Genomic DNA, 21993 nt, shown 5'->3' with positions numbered 1-21993 from the left:
AGTCGGTGATGCCATCCAGCCATCTCATTCTCTGTAAGGGGAAAAAAAATTTTTTAATGGCAAGCAAGGGTCCGTTTAAGGACTCCATGACAGAAGTCTGAGGAGCCGGTTCACTCCGCCACAGACTCAGCGCGCCTGGGGACACGACACGGGCCACCGCGGCGGGGAGGGGTTGAGGGTCCAGGGACCAACGGCACTCGGCGCTTCCTGTGGGGATTTCGCGAGAGACCGACACGGGAAAGGCGGCAGGGGACAGCTGGGCCGCCCTGCTCCCCGCGACAAGGACGGCCTTCCAGCTCCGGGTCCTCTTCCATCCGAGAAGCGGTCTTTTCAGCACTCGGCGGGACACAGGAACGCGAGGCGGTCGTGTCGACAGCCGGGGAGCCGGCTCCGCGACGGCCCAGAAAGGACTGAGCACGCGCGGAAAGGGCCTGGCGTCCCGTCACGGGGGAGCGGTGTTAGAGGTTGGGAGGAAATGTCCCCCGCGCCGGCATTCCGGAGGCATATGTTGCTTTGGTGACTCCACGGGGCAAGCGGCGCTAAAGTGCTAGTGCGGCCTGCCCAGAGTTCCACCCACTCCTCCCACACGCCATCCCCACTCCTTTCCCAAGGCTCCCGCGGCCGCCGGAAAAACCCGAAGAGGCGGACCCCTTTCGTTTCGGACGCACTTCCGTTTCACGGCAGGAAGTCGGTGAGGGGGGCGGGCTGGAAAAAAAAAAAAAAACCCTGACGAGCCGCGCATGCGTTGTTCTCTGGCGGCCTCTGGTGTGGAGTCGAGTGGCCCGAGTCGTCGCTCCGCCCGGAGTGCGCCTGCGCGGCCCCTGGGTTTTCTCCACAACCCGCCCCCCCTTTCAGTCTCCGCTTCCCCTCCCCCTGTCCCCTGCGGGGGCTCTGGGTCCGGCGCCGGGACCATGTTCACCAGCACCGGCTCCAGTGGGCTTTGTGAGTACCGGCCGCCGCCATCCTCGTTGTGTCCCCCTAGACGGCACCCTTGGGTACCTCCCTGAGGTGGCTGGGGGCGGCAGGGACTCGGGGGTTGCAGGAGGTTTTGTGTGTGTGTGTGATGGGAGGGCCGATCTTCCACCCTCGTTGCCAGAACCTTGGTAGTTCCTGCCCCGTGGGGGCCAGCGGTCACCGCCCCCGTCGCAGCCTGGAGGGGCCAGTGAGGACTGAGTCCCGCCTCCAGTCCCCCCGCCCCCCACCGCCTGTGAGCCCCAGGTTCGATGCTCAGCTGCTCCCCGGGCTGCCGCCAAGTGGGCTGGGCAGTTGGGGTTCGGGCTGGGTTGCCTGGTGTTCTGGCCCGGCTTCTTTCCCTCAGCGGAGAAACCAGAGGCTGTCCGGGTGGAGGCGATGCTGGAAGCCTGCTCCCTTCCCAGTCACCTTGCTCCATTCATTTTAGGCTACCGCGGGGCCCAAACTGGCTTCCCTCAGATGCAGATTTCAAACGTCTGCTTCAGAACCTGACCCCTTAGTTTTACTTTGATTTTTTTCACCCCTCAGCCTCCCTTAGGAGTATTTAGACAAACAAAAACTAATTGAAAGTATTTGAAAGTGGAAGGAAGTTTGGAAGGAGTTTGGCACTAGCAGGGCCGTTGCTGCTGGATGTTGTTATATTTTAGTGGAGTGTCAGCGGTGGGGTGTCAACAGATAGAAGGTAGAGAAATATATAGAGTCTTTTAAACAGCTTCCTTTTTCTCGCTGAAATGGCCTAATTGACTCTTGGTGTGGACTGTATGTCAACTGAACAGCATTGAGGTTAGGCATTGACAGAGCAACAGTGAACTGTTTGAATAGCTACAGTTTTTGTAATTGTCACTGTTCATGCTTCCTTATCTCCAAACGTGTGAAGTTAATCTTACCGAGTACAGAGGCAGTTGACATGTTCATGATCTGCTGTGAAAGTTAGGAATCTTTTTAAGAACGCAGATCGCATTACTGACCAAGGGATTTTTGCAGAAATTAACACCCGTGGTCAGCAGTTTGTTACATAAGTGAATATTAATATATCTCTGGTCAATAAACGTTCTGGTAACAAAAGATGTATTAAGATTCCTGGTCAGTAAGTCGATATCTTAGTCAGGGAGTAAGTTAGTATCAGGGTGACAGGCATAATTATAAATCTTCTTCACTTCTCAGTGTCTCAGGTTTTGAAGTGGGCTTAGTATTTATGATTTCCCTTGTTTCATGATTTGATTTATAGCATTTTCAAGCACTGGCCTCACAGTACCTTAACAGATACTAGGCAGTTAGAATTCCTCAGAGTACCCTTTAGATAAAGAACATCATGGCTGTTGAAACTGATAGTTGAAAAGGTGGTGTGTTTTTCCTGTGATCCTACTATAAGCCATACACTGTTGAATATGAAATTAGCGGTTGTTATTGTTCAGTCGGTCAGTCGTGTCCGACTCTGGGACCCAGTGGACTGCAGCACCCTAGGTCTCCCTGTCCTTCCCTCTCTCATGGAGTTTGCCCAAATTCATGTCCCTTCATGCCATCCAACCATCTCATCTTCTGTCATCCGCTTCTCCTCCTGCCCTCAATCTTTCCCAGCATCAGGGTCTTTTCCAATGAGTCGACTCTTTGCATCAGGTGGCCAAAGTATTGGCGCTTCAGGTTCAGCATCAGTCCTTCCAATGAATATTCAGGGTTGATTTCTTTTAGGATGGACTGGTTGGATCTCCTTGCAGTCCAAGGGACTTTCAAGAGTCATCTCCAAAACCACAGTCAATCGTAGAATTCTTCAGTCTTACTTGTTTTCTTTCGTCATTTTGAGCTATCCTTCCTTGCTAATCAAAAAACATTAAAAAATTAAAACAGGAAGCAAAAATCTGTTACTGGTTATTATGCTCTGTTAGCCATTATGTTGCCAAAGTATATTCAAATTTTATATAAGGTGACTCTGGGGAAGGTAAGACATGATTACTTGTGGCACATGTTGATAAGTATTTATTTCTAGGAGCCAAACTGCAGCCCAGGGAGAGGCCTAGGCCCGAGGCTCCTCCTTAGCTGTCTTGCCTTGTTTCTGAAATAAATGTATCCGAAGCATAAAAATGGGTGGAATGGCCATTCCTCAGAAGTCCATGTCTTAATATGCTCCTTTAACAAACATTTTGAGCAAGTCTTATGGGTTGGTTTCTGGGGATGCGACAACTCTTGCAGGGTGCTGGGGATGTAACATTGGGCAAGCCTTGGTCCCAGTGTTTGCAGAGCTTACAGTGTTGATTAGGCACCGTTTTTTTTTCTGGACTGGTCTTTTGGCAAGTCTGGGCAGGAAAATTTTCCTTGCTCTGAAGTTTTTCTTTGCAAGGCTCCCCACTGAAAGGGAAGTTATCCTTTAGATAAGTCGTGTGCCCTTTGATAAATGAGAGTTCTGATCCTCAGTGTCCTGAGGATGAATGTTTGCCTAACCCTGCCCCGAGGGATGTTTTTTAAGGGAAAAATCCTGGCTCTTTCCTACCACCTGCATATTTCCCACCTCTGTGACAAGTGGATGATGGTGTTTTCATGTTACACTTGCTTTCCTCTGTCTCTCTCATTTATTTATTCTGCAAGTGTCTGTTGACTGCGTCCATAAGCCACATACTGTTCGTGTACAGAGGATAAAGTGGTACACAGGATGAAGCAGACCAGCATCCAATAAGTATGTTTCCATGTGATTTCACATAGTGGTAAGTGTCATGAGGAAAATTCAAGGGTAGTGGCCTAGACTGCAGTTATAGAGGACTTTAGCAGGATGCCAGAAGAATGCAAAGAATGCTGCTTTAGCTGTCGTGGTCAGGAAGACATTCAGGAAGGTGACCGGAATGATGTGAAGGAGCCAACAGGTGAGTTAGTTTTTGTTGAGCAGTGCGCATCTTGCAGAAGGGGAGACACAGCGCAGAGACTCTCAAGCAGGCACAGCAGGGCGTTTTCCAGGTGTTGAAGAAAGCTGGTGCAGCAAGGGCCGTGAATCAAGCAAAAGGCATTTGCAACCATGTCTTTGAAACTGTACTGCTGTCAGGTAATTAGGACTGGATAAACGTGCGTAGGACTCGTGTTCATGCCTCATTTTAGATCCTTGCTTAGAGACGACTACATGTTGAGTAATAGATATATTATTTCTTACATTTATTAGTAAGCGTTCCCATGACTTACTTTACAGTGTACTCACTCTGACTGTGGATTCAAGCACCACTCATTGCGTGTCTAATGTATTCCAAGTGTAGGTCCCACCCTCACGGAGTTCAGTGTCTTGTGGGAGGAAAGTTGACAAAAAGCAATGAGACAGCGTCTGTACTGGATGCTGCGGGTTTCTGGCAGGGGCTGGGCTCGGGAGGGAAGGGGCGCTGTTAAGATTTCCATCGTGGGGAGGCACTTCAGCTGACTTTTGAAGCCTGAGGGCGAGCTAGTCAGGTGTGCAAGTGGGGAGAGGGCCTCTGTGTGGGGACAGAGTCTGGGCAGGGCCTGGCAGAGAGGCCGGAGGTGATGAGTTAGGGGATTGCTGATTACGGCTGAGGGGAGCACTTCCTGCACAGGGTGTGTGCAGTGATGTCACTCAGAGGCCAGGGCTGGGGATGGAACCTAAAGAGGAGACGCGGCCAGCTGACCCTCCCCAGGAACACAGACAGGAGCGGATGGTAGAGCTGAGTTCAGGAAGCAGGAGAAGGTGAAGCTCTGAAACTCTGGTTGTGGAAGCTTCATGCTGCTGTGGGTGGCAAGATGGAAGCTTCCCCTTGGGGACACAAGCAGGGTTTTCCATACGCTGCCTGTGTCCTGGCTGCAAGAGCAGCCACGGAGCTTTCAGATTCCTGGTCCCATCCCCAGAGAGTCACATTCAGAAGAGCCAATGTGGCCATCAGAGATCTGAATTCTTAAAACCAGGGGGAAGATTCTGAGGGATGGATTTAGGTCAAGGCAACAGGGTGGCCAGCAGGAGGGGCCCAGAGTCCAGCAGGAGAGACTGATCGCCTCAGTGGAGGTGGGAGCAGTGGGGATAGACATGGGGGAGAAGGAGGATTCTAAAAATGTGTAGGCAGGTAGGCTGTGTCAGTAGAGCTCATGAGACCGGGAGAGAGAAAGGAGTTGAAGGTGACTGGGTGGACACGTTCCTGTTCACCGAGGCAGGGAGTGTAGAAAGGGAGGGCTCAGTTGGGGGGAAGACATGTAGTGTCTAAGGGCCTGGGAAGTCCAGTCGGAGATAACCCAAGGGCCATCTGCAGAGAGGGAGCTGGCCCGCACACGGGCCATTACGTGGGGGTTGTGCCCTCGATGTGAATGGTGACACCGGGAGCAGCAGGTAGAGCTGGAAGGCTGAGGACAAAACTTTAGGCAGTTCCAGTCCAGTGTTGAAGGCGCGGTGGAGACAGGAGACAACAGAATAGGTAGACATGGGTGTTTCTTTAGGAGAAAACCGTCTTCATCCCACCTAGTTTGATTTGCCTGCTTTCTCTGTAAACAAATTCCTGCAGCTTCTTCACACTGTCTCACGGTGACTCTGATGACCAGACTTCTGATCTCCTTGTCTCCAGTTTACAGCCCATTTCTGGCATCTTCCACCTCCAGTCTGGAGACCGTGGTTGATTCCCCGAGTTGCATTCCCAGCGAGACCCTTGGCGACCTGGGATCCCTGTCCTGCTCTCTCACCTGGCAAAGCCCCAGCCTCTTCCTAATGTGTGGTGTCCCGTGCGAGCTGAGTCCTCGGCACGACTGCTCAGTTACATTTCTTGGATTCTGTTGTCTCATCATCAGGACTGTTCCCACGCTTACTCCATCCCAGATATAAGGGCCACGGGTGTTGGCACCCATGGCCATACCTCTCGCTAACTTGTTTGTGTCCATTCTTTAGCAGGTGTTAGAGGAGATGTCCTAATGTAGGTGATGTTCGAGCTGATTTTGGCGGGACGAGTAAGGGTTTATCAGGCATGTGAGCTTAGTTTCTTTGTTCCCCCCAATCAAAAAGAATTCTTCTAATTCAGGCCCACCCTTTGTCTATTCTTAACTCATTCTTTTAAAATTTATTTTTATTATTTATTTGGCTGCATTGGATCTTAGTTGCAGCATATGGGATCTAGTTCCCTGATCAGGGATTGAACCCGGGCCTCCAGCATTGGGAGCTCAGAGTCTTAACCATTGGGCCACCAGGGAAGTCATTCTCTGCTGCCTTTTCTAGTGACACTCCCTCCTCTCTTCTGGCATAAGTTAAAGCTGGTGCTTTCTCCTATGGACTCTTCAGAGACCCCCAGGATATTTCAGATCCCTATTCTGTGGAAAAGAGATGTTATTCCCTGTTTTTTTCAGGTGGTTGTGAAGATGAAAACATTTATCATGTGTAAATTCCTAGAGTTTTGCATAGTAAATAAATAGGGTGAAGTTTTATTTTAATTTATTTGTTTTGAATTGGAAGGATAGTGGCTTTACAATATTGTGTTGGTTTCTGCCATTCATCACCATGAATCAGCCACATAGGTAGACATGTGTCCCCTCCCTCTTGACCTGCCCTCCTACCTCCCACCACATCCCATCCCTCTAGGTTGTCCCAGAGCCCCGGTTTGAGTTCCCTGTGTCATACAGCAGAGAGGCTTCTCTAGACCACCTACGGAAATGATCCCTGAAAGCATAGTCTTAGGGTGAAGTATTTTTAACTGGAGACTTCTTGGGAGTCTTAAAAATACAGAAGCATAACCACTCCGTCCATTGACCGTGTCCTGTATCTGCCCAGCTGCTAACAACTTTGTTTCTTCTTCCCTACCAAGCTTCTTAAAAGACGTCTTTACTTTTTTTCCTTTCTCACTTCCCTTCACTCTTAAGCTCTGCAGTTAATTAGCTATTTTTTTTTTTGATGGTCACCGGCTGTGGCCTGGCGTTCATGATGCCTGCTTTCCTCCCCGACATACTACTGAGAGTGAGTGACCAGAGACTTCCTTGTCCGCATATGGGCCTCTCACTTCTTGTCTTAGTGGAATGTTCTCTCACACTGGCCTTGATGAACGCTTTTCTCTACAGTTTTTTTAAATAGAAACGTCGTTGATTTACAGTCTGATATTAGGTGTATGGCATAGTGATTAGCAATTTTTATAGATTGCCTTCCATTCAAAGTTATTATAAAATATTGGCCTTATTCCCTGTGCTGTACATTGCCTCCTTGTATCTTATTTATTTTTAATATATTTTATATATTTTACCAGGTATATTTTATACCTGGTAGTCTGTACCTTTCTAAAATTCTGTATTTTTTGACTTTCTCCTCTCATCTCCTGACCACATCTGCCTAGTTTCTTTCACATCCTCAGGGGCTCCTGAATTTGGCTATAAGTTATTGTCACTTTAAGATGAGCAGTTTCAGTGGATCATTAAGGCCGAAACCTGTTTTTGTTGAAGTATATAGAGTGAACTAGAGGTTGTTGTTGCTTAGTCACTAAGTCGTATCTGACTCTTTGTGACCCTATGGACTACAGCCCACCAGGCTCCACTGTCCATGGGGATTCTTCAGGCAAGAATACTGGAGTGGGTTGCCATTTCCTTTCCCAGGGCATATTCCCAACTAGGGATGGAACCTGGGTCTCTTGCATTGGCAGGTGGATTCTTTACCACTGAGCCACCAGGGAAGCCCATGAGCCAAAAGGAGAGAGTAGAAATAGAGTGGCTTGTTGGGATGGACAGCTGAACAAGTCTCAGGAAGACAGAGCTGGAATCAGCCCTTTGGGGATTTGGATGGTTGTCAGTACCCAAGGGTATCATGCTAACTGAAACTCACATAGCCCTGAGTTGAGAACCAGTATAAATTTATCGGAGTGAGAAATTTGTTCTCAGCTGAGCTGGAAATTTCCTTTGAGTGAAACTCTTCTTTCTTTATCCAAAAATCTTAGTTAGGAAGCTTGAGTCAAATGCAGTTCATGAATCCGTGGTAACAGTGGTGCCAGCCTATGGTAAGGACATTCTTCTCACTCTAGAGATGGGTGAGCCGTAAGGACCAGTGGGTCATTCAGGGTCTACAAATCCTACTCTCATTTCAGCTTTAGGATATTGCCTCAGAAGCCAAGCACTCTCTCACCAGCATCTCACTGACATGGACACTTCCACAGTTACCCACTGCGGCTGTCGTGGTGCTCCCAGGGAGAGCCATACCATATTCTGATGTATTCTTTCTTCACGTATGTACTCAATGTGTTGAATACACAACTTGTGGGAGATGATCAAAGTAAATATTTTTATCTCTCAGCATCTCTTTAAAATTCTTGGAAAGCTTTTTGCTGTTATGAAAAGGCATCAGACCTTATGATTTTTTTATTCACTCTAAGTTATTGATTCAACGGCTGTTTAATGTACCCATGAGTCAGCTGTTCTTCTAGGAGCTTGGGATTCGGAGTAAGTGAAAGACAAAAGGTGCATTCAGGTGGCAGTAACCTTAGGGAACAGCAGTCACAAAACACAGGCTCAGTTTAGAGATCGAAAGTGCCCAGTTCAGTGTATTCTGCCTTCGTTCAAAGGTAAGGCTTTTTCTCCCTCTTTCTCCCAGTTAAGATTTTCTCCCTCTTTAGAGATTGAAACTACCTAGTTCAGTTCATTCAGCCTTCATTCAAATTTAAGACTTTTTCTTCTTCTTTCTCCCAGTTGAGATTTGTAGCTGGTAACCCCTTGTCAGAGAAAGTGATGTAACTAGCTTCTGACCTTTTGTGTCCCATCTGACCCTGAAATTTCGTTTCTCCTTCCTGGTTTCTAGATGGGGCAGAGTGGAAGGAAGAAAGAATGGTGAGGAGCTCTTACTGTTCTTATGGTGAGAAGCTCAGGCTTCTCTCTGAGCCTGGCCAGTGGTTTCAGCTAACTCTGTCCTGTAGGTTCTTACGGCATCTGGGGAGGCACCCATGCGGGTTGCTCCCCTAACCTGCGGGATGTATTGTTAGGCTGGTGGGCTTCATTTGGTGACTCTTCCTTAGCTTCTTGAAACTTAGGTCCATCTACAGTTTCTTCCTTCTAAGGCGTGTCTGGCTTGCTTGGGGGCACTGTTGGACTGAATCAAAGATGACGCCTCTGGCTTGTGGTCCACCTGTGCTCTGCTGGAATTGCTGATTCTTTGTCCTGGTCGTGCATTTTTTATCTCATTGATCAACATGGCTTCTCCTTCTTCTGCTTTCCAGAAACCCACTGTACCCCCTACCTCCTATCAGGGCTCACGTATTCAGCTCACCGCTTGCTCGGCTTGACGTGAAGGCCTGGATGTGCGCACAGTGGGTTGGTGGTCCGCTTCCCTCGTCATCCTCGTAACGTCCTCTCTCCACAGCAGAGAGCTCTCACCCTTCTGCTCTTTATACTCATGATCTGACTGAGAGGACTCTCTTGGTGCTCTTTCTTTGTAAAATCTGCATTGTGGTTGTGGAGTCTCCCTTTGGTATTCAGCGACTCTTACATTAATATTTCGGTACCTCAGTGGAACCTGCAATTTTGCCATCTTGTTTTAGTTAGGTTTCTGTTTTGAGGGCCAAGGATCACTTGGCTGGCCTCTTTAGAGGTGACTTTGTGTATTTGTGTTCTGATTTCATTCCTTGTTGCAGTAAGGGATTAACTCAGCAGGCATGGTTTGCCCAGACCCCTGAACGAGTTGCTTTTAATGCCTGATTCTTGGGGATAAGCTGCTTCCCAGATTTCTTAAGTTTTGAGGGAGTATGTTTTTTGAAACTTGAGAAATACAGTACTCTTTATTCAAGAATTTTGATTGAGAAGGAAAAACATAATAAGTAGGAAAGGGCAAACCTGAACGAGGGTGCTTTTAAAAACAATGTTTTTCTTTTCAATCTAAAGTAAGATTAACCACATTATAGAAAGCTTGCAAGATAGAGAAAAACCACAGTTAGCATTTCAGTTAATTTTCTTAATCTTTTCCCCTCTATACATTTATATTCTTGTTTTAAATGAACTGATTTTGTTATTGTAAAATGAATAATGTTCACCAAAGAAAATTCTGAAATATGGAAAAGTAGTGGGAAGTATTAACTTCTTGGTGTTTATACTTTTTCCATTGCAAAAATGAATATCCAAATTAATAATTAAGTTTATCACACTTGAATACTATTTTCTAACTTGCTTTTATTTCATGCAACACTCTTAAAATGCAGTCATAATGACTGTGTGTGTATGCTGCTGTTTTCTCCTTTGTCATAAGCATTTTCTTAGTATACTATTCTTGCAGTTAGGTTTGTGCTTCCCTCCGTTTTTTTTTTTTTTTCCATTATAGTAATGCTGAGAGCATCTTAATTTTCAAATATTCCTAGAAGTAAAAGAAGACTAAAGAGTATTTTAATTTTTGATACTGCCAAATTCTAGACCCACAGGATGGTACCTATAACTTTACAGCAATTTTAAGGGAGAAAATATTGGTTTACTTATCACTTTTAATTTTCACAGTAGCTCTAGGTATTGTTACTCTATTTTTTCTGCAAGAGTATGTTGAGGCCCAGAGTGTAATTTGTCCAAATTATGTGGAAGAGCTAGGACTTGAGCTCAGGTTTGCCTTCCTCCAAAGCCAGCATTTTTTTCCACTGTGTAATGCCACATTAGAGGCTAAATTGATGTGAATTTAGTCTCTGACTAGGAGCAATGGTAATATAACTTCTAAGCCTTAGGAAAAACACCTGGGAAAAAGAGTCATCATTTAAATGAGAGTTCTGCATATCTCTGTAATTTTTCAATCAACAACTAATAAAGTATAGGTTATTATCAGTTTTACTTGTATCACACTGTAAATTTTACTGTGTAACACTTACGTGACATTACTAGGCTCCATCTGAACAGCTGGTTAGTTCTCAGAACAACCCTGTGAGGTACTATTCTGAATTATTCCCCACAGTTTGCAGATGTGGAAGGTGAGGTGCAGGTATTTAAGTAACTTGCCCAGGATCATAGCTGGTGAGGAGCAGGGCTAGAATTGGAATCCAGTCTGGCTCCATGTTGTGTGTTGTGAACTAATGCACACTACTTCTGCTCAGATTCAAGTTTGTTTACATTTCTCTCTCTTGACCACGACCTTGTTCATAGGATCGTGATGAATACAGCAGCTCTGCTCAGCAGTGGGGCTTAGTTCCCGGTCACTGAAAACTCACTTTGGGTCCTGGCAGGTTGCTTTTCATTCCTCCCCTTGGGTCTGCTGCAGCTCCTTTCTCGTCCACGATGTTCCTTTTGTTGGCTTTCAGTCCATGAGTCTCCCTCTTTCTTCCTAAGCAGAACCAAAATCCAGTTCTGTTTTCGCTAGAGATGTTTTATGTCCTAATTAGGATTTTTTTTTTTCTTGTAGGAACTAATATACTATGGTTGTTTTTATTTGCATAGTGTTCTTTTTCCCTTCTCTTTCTTGATTAATAACTTGACTATTAAAGAGAAAGTAAAAAGAACACTATGCAAATAAAAATAGCCATAGTATATTAGCTCCTACAACAACAACAAAAAATCCTAATTAGGGAATGGCAACCCACTCCAGTATTCTCTCGTGGAGAATCCCCATGGACAGAGAAGCCTGATGGGCTACAGTCCATGGGTTGCAAAGAGTCGGACACGACTGAGCAACTAAGCACATTATCTACCTTAGGCTTCCCCAGTGGCTCAGCAGTAAAGAATCTGCCTGCAGTGCAGGAGACCCAGGAGACATAAATTCAATGTCTGGGTCGGGAAGATCCCCTGGAGGAGGGCATGCAACCCTCTCCAGTATTCTGCCTGGAGAATCCCATGGACAGAGGAGCCTGGCGGGCCACAGTCCATAGGGTCGCAAAGAGTCAGACACGACTAAAATGACTCAGCCCATTATCTGCCTTTTCCACCATTTTCCATTCTCAGCTTATGGCAGTGTCAGTTTAGGTCATGAAGGCAGAACCTACCTTAAATCAAGCTACTTGAGAAATGCAGTTCTATGGAATTTTAACAAGTACAACCTGATAAAGAATATCATACATAATAATTGACTCCAGCATTTTTGAAGTGTGCTTTGTGGAACACACTGGTACTGTGTGGGGCTGCTTAAAATTTTTAATTAAAATTTTTAAACCCCAAATTATATTGTTCAGTTTATTTTTTCTAGCTTTATTGAGATATAAATGACAAAAATTTTATATGTTTATGTTGTATGTGATGTTTTGTCATATGCATATATGGTGAGCTGATTACTGTGGTCAAGGTAATTAACATATCCATCACCTCACAGTCATCTTTTTGTGTGTGTGGAAACATTCAAGATCTACTAGCCAATTTCAAGTATACAATACAGTATTATTACCTATCGTCACATGCTGTCCATTGCTTAAATTTTAACCCTCATTTAAATTATAAATGAAAATTATTGTTATTTTTATTGTTCAGTTGCTCAGTCATCTCCAACTCTTTGCGACCCCTGCACTGCTTACGTAAATCATGATTCCCTTTCCCAGACATTTTTCATAAGATTTTTAGGTTACATTGCCACTGTTCTCAGACATTTTCCAATGCTTGTGTCACCTTAGTCCCTTGAATGTAGCATGATACAGTGGAAAGAGCACAGTATTAGTTGGTTTTTAAAGATTGATGATGCACGTTAGTACTTCCAGGCTTATGGACCCTGCAACAAGGAAATTTAACTCTTTGTTAAGTTTATTAACTTTCTGTTTCTAAGACTTAGTGGGCATGGTCTTCATTGTAGAAAATTTGGGAAATAAAAGGAAGAACATAGAGTTCCATTTCGCTGTGCCACTGAGACTTCATCCCTTTTTACATCTTCAGTTCAGTCGCTCAGTTGTGTCCGACTCTTTGCGACCCCATGAACTGCAGCATGCCAGGCCTCCCTGTCCATCACCAACTCCCGGAGTCCAGCCAAACCCATATCTTGGTGTTCTGTAAATTTTTCTGTATATGTATATGTAAACATATTTAAAAGCAAAATTGGATCTATATACAGTTTCATGTTCTTAATTTTTCATTTAGCCTTAAATAAATTTGCCCCATCATTAATAACATTGTTAATGATGTTCAAAGCTGACTTTTAATGTTGTTTTTGTCTTGTCTTAATGACAAAACTGAAAAATACTTGCTGCCAAAAAATTCACAAATTACACAAGTAATGTAATGTAGAAAGGAATAGTCACATATTTAGTTCAGTTCAGTTCAGTCGCTCAGTTGTGTCCGACTTTGCGACCCCACGAATCACAGCACGCCAGGCCTCCCTGTCTATCACCAACTCCCGGAGTTCACTCAAACTCATGTCCATCAAGTCGGTGATGCCATCCAGCCATCTCATTCTCTGTCGTCCCCTTCTCCTCCTGCCCCCAATCGTTCCCAGCATCACAGTCTTTTCCAGTGAGTCAACTCTTCGCATGAGGTGGCCAAAGTGTTGGAGTTTCAGCTTTAGCATCAGTCCTTCCGATGAACACCCAGAACTGATCTCCTTTAGAATGGACTGGTTGGATCTCCTTGCAGTCCAAGGGACTTTCAAGAGTCTTCTCCAGCACCACAGTTCAAAAGTATCAATTCTTTGGCGATCAGCTTTCTTCACAGTCCAGCTTTCACATCCATACATGACTGCTGGAAAAACCATAGCCTTGACTAGATGGACCTTTGTTGGCAAAGTAATGTCTCTGCTTTTTAATATGCTATCTAGGTTGGTCATAACTTTCCTTCCAAGGAGTAAGCATCTTTTAATTTCATGGCTGCAATCAGCATCTGCAGTGATTTTGAAACCCAAAAATAAAGTCTGACGCTGTTTCCACTGTTTCCCCATCTATTTCCCATGAGTGATGGGACCAGATGCCATGATCTTCGTTTTCTGAATGTTGAGCTTCAAGCCAGCTTTTTCACTCTCCTCTTTCACTTTCATCAAGAGGCTTTTGAGTTCCTCTTCACTTTCTGCCATAAGGGTGGTGTCATCTACATATCTGAGGTTATTGATATTTCTCCCGGCAATCTTGATTCCATCCTGTGCTTCTTCCAGCCCAGCGTTCCTCATGATGTACTCTACATATAAGTTAAATAAGCAGGGTGACAAGATGCAACCTTGACGTACTCCTTTTCCTATTTGGAACCAGTCTGTTGTTCCATGTCCAGTTCTAACTGTTGCTTTCTGACCTGCATACAGGTTTCTCAAGAGGCAGGTCAGGTGGTCTGGTATTCCCATCTCTTTCAGAATGTTCCACAGTTTATTGTGATCCACAGAGTCAAAGGCTTTGGCATAGTCAATAAAGCAGAAATAGATGTTTTTCTGGAACTCTTTTGCTTTTTCGATGATCCAGCAGATGTTGGCAATTTGATCTCTGGTTCCTCTGCCTTTTCTAAACCAGCCTGAACATATGGAAGTTCATGGTTCACAGTCACATATTACTCCAGCTAAATGACTATTACTGATAGTTCAATGCTCATTCTTTTAGAGTGTTTTCTTAAGCTATGCATTCTTTCTCTCAGACACGTACACACACAGAAAATCATAACAATAGCTTTGTTTCCATTATTGTATATTCATTATCCCCTGGAGGAGGAAATGGCAACCCACTCCATTATTCTTGCCTCATGGACAGAGGAACCTAGCGGGCTACAATCCATGGGGTAGCAAAGAGTCAGACATGACTGAGCACAGCCACACTGACACTCATTCACTGTTGAACCAAGGTGTGTGATAGAAGTCGAAGAAGAAAATAGAGCCCTGGGTCATAAAACCTGTGCTACTTCAGGGATTCTCTTAATCTCTTTCGATACTTCTACACTACTTAATTTCACCCTCAGCTACTGCTGCTGCTTGACCCTTGCATCATTTTCTTCTTGGAAGTCTTCTGTTTTCTCCCCCTGGCCTCCCTCCTGCAGTAAACGTTTTGGTCCAGAGGACACAGGGTGAACTTTCCAGATGCTCACTTGGCCATTCTTGTGCATAGTGAGAGCCTAGATTCCTAAGTAGCTGGTGTGGGTTTGGTCTTTATTTGTGGGTTGGTGTTTGTCCCCAGGAGGCCTATGCCTCTGCCCCAGGGCTGCCTGCAGGCCCTGTTCAGGTGTGCAGAGCTTGTGACTAGGCGGCAGAGGTGGGGAGCAGGAGGAAATCCCCGAATGCTGGCTGGCTGGGGGCTCAGCTCTGTGTAATTCTCACTCTGAGTAAGGCTGCCCTTCCTCTTAGCACCCGCCCCGTCCCACTGATCTGCATTCCCCAGGCTGGCACCTCCTGGGGGAGTCTGAAGATAACCTGCGTTCTTTTTGAGTCCTTCTCAGCCCTTAGACACCTCAGCATCCTCCCAAGTACATCGCCACTTTCTTCAGAGGGCATTTCTTGAATTTTATTTTGGGGGCCAAGCCTTTTCTCCTGCCGGGGAGAAAAACGCCAGATGAATGGCTGTGTGTGAGAAAATGTGAGTGTGTCTGGGGGTGGGGTTTTGTGGAAGGGCCGCCCACCTGTCATGGCAAGGCAGGCATGTGGGCCGTTTATATGGGGATGGTTTTACACAGGATGTGGTCTCCACACCAAGGGCCATTGAGACAAACGTGAGATAATAATTCCCTTGTCAGTTCTTTCTCCTCTTGATGGTAACGGAGAGAAAGTCTCAGTCCGGTGCTAGTCTGAACTGCCTTGCTATTAGCAGCCAGTTTCCTGCTGTGACCTAGAGAATGAGATGCAGGCCCCCATCTTTCTGTCAGCAGCAGTGTTAGAAGTTCATAAAGTGTGTTCATTTTGATAGTTACCACCTACTGACGACAGTGTGACAGTCGTTTTGCAATTATTGTAGTGATGTAAAGTTTCTTTGAAAATATATTTATTTAGCTAAATCATAGTAAGGTGACTTGAAGTGTCAAATAATAGGGTAGGTAGCCCTGGAATATAGCAAAACTTGTGGTGCCAGAATGGAAATGATTGAAGTTTGAGGAATACTCTAGATTATTCTGACGGGTAATTCCATTTGCACATTGCTCCTTCCCAGGTCTTGGTCTTTATTGATTGTTCCCAGGATGACTTTGAAAGGAGATGTTTCTCTGGTGTTCTGCTGCTGCTGCTGCTGCTAAGTCATTTCAGTCGTGTCCGACTCTGTGTGACCCCGTAGACTTAAGCCCACCAGAGGGCCCTCTTATTTCAGTGTGACTTAGGAAGGGAGGAAAAGTGGACAGGTATCAGAGTCTGTCATCTTGAACTGGAATTTTGTCTGGAGCTGTCTTTTTGGTTTCATTGCTTTTATTCAATTCTTGAATCCACTTAGAATTCATTTTAGTGTTTATAGAGTTTAAGTGGGTGTTTTGTGTTCCTACTGACCTGCCAGTCTCGACACCAGTGGTTTAAGATGTTTGGTAGCGTCTCTACACACAAATGGATTAGGTGCTAAAAGGCTGTGTGTACAAGTCCAGACTTAAAAGACTTTCTGCTTGGTTCTATATTTTTTTTTAAATTATTTTATTTGGAGGCTAATTACTTTACAATATTGTAGTGGTTTTTGCCATACATTGACATGAATCATAGACTTTCCCTCCAGACAGGAGTGGAAGAGGTTCCTTGGATCATCAAACTTGAAAATCAGACCTGGGTTTCTCTACCTTGCAGATAGGTGTTTTGTTTGTGTCTCCTGCGCCCCACCCCACCCCAACAGATCGGTTTTATGGATGTCTAGTCAAGGCTATGGTTTTTCCAGTGGTCATGTATGGATGTGAGAGTTGGACTGTGAAGAAAGCTGATTGCTGAAGAATTGATGCTTTTGAACTGTGGTGTTGGAGAAGACTCTTGAGAGTCCCTTGGACTGCAAGGAAATCCAGCCAGTCCATTCTAAAGGAGATCAATCCTGGGTGTTCATTGGAAGGACTGATGCTAAAGCTGAAACTCCAATACTTTGGCCACCTCATGCGAAGAGTTGACTCAGTGGAAAAGAGTCTGATGCTGGGAAGGATTGGGGGCGGGAGGAGAAGGGGACGACAGAGAATGAGATGGCTGGATGGCATCACTGACTCGATAGACATGAGTTTGAGTGAACTCCAGGAGTTGGTGATGGACAGGGAGGCCTGGCGTGCTGTGATTCATGGGGTCTCAAAGAGTTGGACACGACTGAGCGACTGAACTGAACTGATGGACGTCTTTGTTGGGACGGTCACCAGAAGGCACTCGCTGTCCTCCAGCGACACTGAGGGTATATTTGGTCACTGAGGGTATATTTTCATCAGGTTTCCTACAGGAGACTCACAGTCCTGAACAGTAAAGCAAGGTGGATGCTGAAGGCATCCCTCCCAGAGGCACAGGTTTCTGCCTTTTCATGGACTTCCACACGTTAGCTTAACCCCTTTTTGATGAAAAAGTTTAAATGACTTCATAAAGCACCAAGTCACCCCATTCTTGGGGGACCCATGAGAAGTTTACCAAATAGTTAAGTAGTCAGAAATAGGAAAACCAAACTGGTAGGATATGGCGGCTGCTCCTCCCAGGGGTGCAAACCACACCGGGGCTTTTGGCGAGTGTGCTGTGCCGTGGTGACTTGTGGGAACAGGCAGGGTTGCTGCCTTTTCGTTCCCTCATCCCCACCCCCTGCAGTGCTCCTCGGCTGCGATGCTCTGTAACAGCCCACATGGCTACGCTTTGCAAGACCTGTGGTTAGTGTCTTCAGTACCTAAAAGATGCATATTTTTATTCAGGTAGGATTCACATAACAAAAGTCAACCATTTTAACCATTTGAAGGTGTACCACTGTTTGCTTCTGGCCCATTTACACTCTTGTGCAGTGGTCACTGGTCTCTAATTTCAGACCATTTCTATCGCCCCCTAAAGAAGCACAGCTCCCACTAAGCAGCCCCTTGCATTCCACCTCTCCCCCCATAATCCACTTTGATCTGCTTTCTGTCTCTGCAGTTTTGAATTCTGGGCACTTCGTGTGTATGGAATCATCATGTGTGGCTTTTTGTTTCTGGCTGCTTTCACTAAGCGTGATTTTTTTCAAGATTCTTCTATATTGCAGCCTCTGTCAGTAGTGAGTGTCCTTTTATAACTGAGTAATGGTCTGTTGTATGGATGTACTTCATTTTGTTTATTCATCTGTTGATAAACATTTGAGTTCTTTCCACTTTTTTGGCTCTTAGGGTATGCTGTGATGAATATTCAGGTTTTTGTTTGAATATCTGTTTTCAGCCCTCTTGAGTATATAACTAGGAGATGAATTGTTGGGTCATATGGCTACCCACTCCAGTATTCTTGCCTGGAGAACCCCATGGACAGAGAAGCCTGGTGACCTACAGTCCATGAGGTCACAGAGTTGGGCATGACTAAGTGTGACTAACACCAGGATACTATGGTAATTCTATGTTTAACTTTCTAAGGAACAAAAAAGGTACAGGTGAAGTGTTAAAAATAGTAATAGTGAAAATCCCTTTGGACCATGGACTAGGATACAAAGATATCAGAATTTCTTGTTATATATTAGAAAGCCTTTGCTTTGGAGTCAGGCAGAACAAGTTCAGATCTGAGCCCCTCTACTAACTAGCTGTGACCTTGAGGAAGTTATTTAACCTTTTTTAACCTATTTTTTACCTAAAACATTCAGATAAGTAACTATTGCCTCAGGTACTGTAAGCATTCACTGAGTGCTTTTTTTAGCACAGTGCTTGGCATAAAGTACTCCACATGTACTGTAATAATTATTTTGGGACAATACACAGTCACCATAGCCTGATGCTATTCATTGCCACAGAGAGATGGCTGTGTCCCTGAGTCACGCCAAAGAGCTGAGTGACCCAAAAAGAAAAAACCCTAAACTTTGGTGTTTTATGTTGTGTTTCCCATAGATGCTTTGCATTTTTATTTTTAGATTAATGTATTGCCTGTCATTCTCAAAATTTGCAGCATTCCTATTTTCAACAGTGGAAGGACCCATTGCAAAGAAGTGACTTGTTTTTAACCTTCCATTTGATCCCTGCTTGGGGTTCTCCATGGATCAACCACTTCCTGCTTCCACTCAGAGGGGCCAGCAGGTAGCTAGCAGTTTGCCTTGTCTTGCTGCATAAGGATTTAATGAAACTTTTTACTGAATTAATAACTAGCTAAATCAAAATTATTTTTTCTAATTCTTAAAATATTTTCATAAAAAATTAAAACCTCCCGTGAACAGATCACCCAGAGATTACCACTGGTAATACTTTGACAGATGCTTAAAAAAAAAAAACTCATGTATGAACTACTTTTTTTTAAGTGCTGTATAATAATGCTACTAGAAATATTTTGTACTTAACTACTTAGGAACATTTCTGCAAAGCATGAAATATTTTTCTATAACCTAGTTATTAAAATTGAATATTATTCCATTTTATGAATAGGACAGTTTATTTTCCTTTTGGATAGTCATGTTCCTAGTCTTTTTACGGTTACAAACAATGCTGTGATGAGTGTGTTTATAGCAAAAATCTTTTTGTATATCCATGATAATTACTTTGGGCTAAATTCCTAGATGTAGATTTTTTTTTTAATCAGAAATCTTATATATATTTTTAAAACCTTTGATCCGTTTAGCATTTAATAAGGTCAGGAAGCAACAGTTAGAACTGGACATGGAACAACAGACTGGTTCCAGATTGGGAAAGGAGTACGTCAAGGCTGTATATTGTCACCCTGCTTGTTTAACTTATATACAGAGTACATCATGAGAAATGCTGGGCTGGATGAAGCACAAGCTGGAATCAAAGTTCCCAGGAGAAATATCAATAACCTCAGATATGCAGATGATACCACCCTTATGGCAGAAAGCAAAGAAGAACTAAAGAGCCTCTTAATGAAAGTGAAAGAGGAGAGTGAAAACGCTGTCTTGAAACTCAACATTCAGAGAACTGAGATCATGGTATCTGCTCCCATCACTTCCTGGCTAGATGGGGAAACAGTGGAAACAGTGGCTGACTTTATTTTTTGGGGCTCCAAAATCACTGTGGATGCTGATTGCATGGAATTAAAAGACGCTTACTCCTTGGAAGGAAAGTTATGACCCACCTAGACAGCATATTGAAAAGCAGAGACATTACTTTGCCAACAAAGGTCCATGTGGTCAGGGCTATGGTTTTTCCAGTGGTCACGTGTGGATGTGAGAGTTGGGCTATAAAGAAAGCTGATTGCCGAAGAATTGATGCTTTTAAACTGTGGTGTTGGAGAAGACTCTTGAGAGTCCCTTGGACTGCAAGGAGATCCAACCAATCCATCCTAAAAGAGATCAGTCCTGGGTGTTCATTGGAAGGACTGATGCTGAAGCTGAAACTCCAATACTTTGGCCACCTGATGCAAAGAACTGACTCATTAGAAAAGACCCTGATGCTGGGAAAGATTGAAGGCAGAAGGAGAAGGGGATGACAGAGGATGAGATGGTTGGATGGCATCACTGACTCAATGGACATGAGTTTGAGTAAACTCAGGAGTTGGTGATGGACAGGGAGGCCTGGCGTGCTGCAGTCCAGGAGGTTGCAAAGAGTTGGATATGACTGAGCGACTGAACTGAACTGAACTGAAGTACCCACCACTCTGTGTTGCACGCTCCTAGACTGCCATCTTTTTATATCTTTGTTCACGATTGCATTTATTTTTGTTACACAGGGTACCACTTTGATTTCTGTTATTACTTTTTCGTGTCTTTATTTCACTTAAAACCCACTATGGAGATGACAATCTCTTTGGACCATGGAGCTCTGTGGCCAGCCAGCATAAGGAGCAGTTTTATTTGTAGCAGTTTTATTTATTTGTCAGGGTTTGTACCTGGTCGTGCCACTCCCAGGCTATCGGTCAGACAGCACTTCTTGAACAGCATCGCTGTGCGTTCAGCCTCTCCTCTTACTCCGTGTATTTGTACACTCTTGTTTGGTGTAAGCTGGTCTGATCTGGTAAAACCTACTTCTCTGTTCTTCCCAGGGGCCTTCTTTTCTGTGGTCACTCTAGACTTTTGAGGGATGATGGATAAAAATGCTTTCCTGTTTCTTCCCTGGGTGATGTTTCTGAGCTACATTCACAAGGCTTCTTAGAAAATCCTACAGGACTCAGCTCTGGACTGTAGCTCCCTGTAATAATCTGTCACTGACAGAGGTGGCTAGCTTCATAATGAATATTTATATTGACTCTTCCATGTTTTTATTTCCAATATCCTTCACCCCTGCTCCCTGGAATCACATTCCAAAATAAACTAGCTTCCTGCTTATCTTTGCCTTACATTTACTTTAAATGGAACTCAGGCTGAGTCATTTGTAATAACGAACAGGTAACTTACTCTGAGTCAGAATTTTCTCATAAGTTTGAAGAGAGTACTACCTACCTCATATGATTCTTTCCTTCACTAAATACATACTAAAACCCTCCTATTTGCCAGGTACTGTCCTGGGTATGGACATATAGCAGTGAACAAGACAAATAGGATCCTACCTTCATGGATCATTCTGATGAGGGAGATAGACAAAGAAGTAAAACTTTCAAAGAAGAATTTCAAATGGTGAAAATTGCTATGCAGTTCTGCAGTCCGTGGGGTCGCAAAGAGTCGGACACAACTGAGTGACTGAACTGACTGACTGAACTGAAATACAGAGTCATGCGGGAAAGCCACTCTGAGGTGCTGTGTGAGATGAGGACTGGAGTGATGAGAGCAGGCTGGACACGGGGAGAACGTTTTGAGTGGAGTGATGAGAGCAGGCTGGACACGGGGAGAACGTTTTGAGTAGAGGCAGTGACGGGTGTAAAGGCCCTGAGGTGTAGGACCTTTAGGAACAAGGTCCTTAACGTAAGGTGCACTGCTTATGCACTGCTTCTTATGGAGTAATCCATAAATGTTGGATAGTAATGGTAGTAAGATCAGAGCACAGGAATAGCCTGTCATTAACTGCCCAGCAGTGAGTGTCCAGTTTTGTCTCGTGAGTGGACAAAAATTGGCATCGTAGAATACGCAGATAATTGTACAGCCTGCGAATAGAGTTGCACAGCACATTTTTCTTTATTGTTGTGAATTACATTGGTTTGCTTTGCTTTCCTGGTTTAACTTCACTTGGTTGTGACTGTTATCTTTTTCGTGTATAGCTGGATTCAATTTGCTAGTATTTTGTTGAGAATTT

The 21993-nt window shown here is 44.5% G+C and overlaps 1 protein-coding gene across 1 annotated transcript in view; it reads left to right on the top strand.

Moving 5' to 3' along the window:
* The first annotated feature begins 740 nt into the window (after positions 1–740).
* The window catches only part of UBAC2 (UBA domain containing 2), a 171050-nt gene continuing 149797 nt past the window's right edge, over positions 741–21993 (top strand). The window contains exon 1 of the mRNA XM_055426606.2: positions 741–942. Within this exon, the coding sequence (XP_055282581.2) occupies positions 741–942 (202 nt within the window). The remainder of the gene's footprint in view (positions 943–21993) is intronic.

The sequence above is a fragment of the Moschus berezovskii genome, chromosome 13 (assembly GCF_049115385.1).
Source record: "Moschus berezovskii isolate FMDL1 chromosome 13, NW_MosBer_1.0, whole genome shotgun sequence".
NCBI classification, from domain to species: Eukaryota; Metazoa; Chordata; class Mammalia; order Artiodactyla; family Moschidae; genus Moschus; species Moschus berezovskii.
Note: the sequence above shows the minus strand (reverse complement) of the source record. Positions and strands in the feature narration are given on the sequence as shown.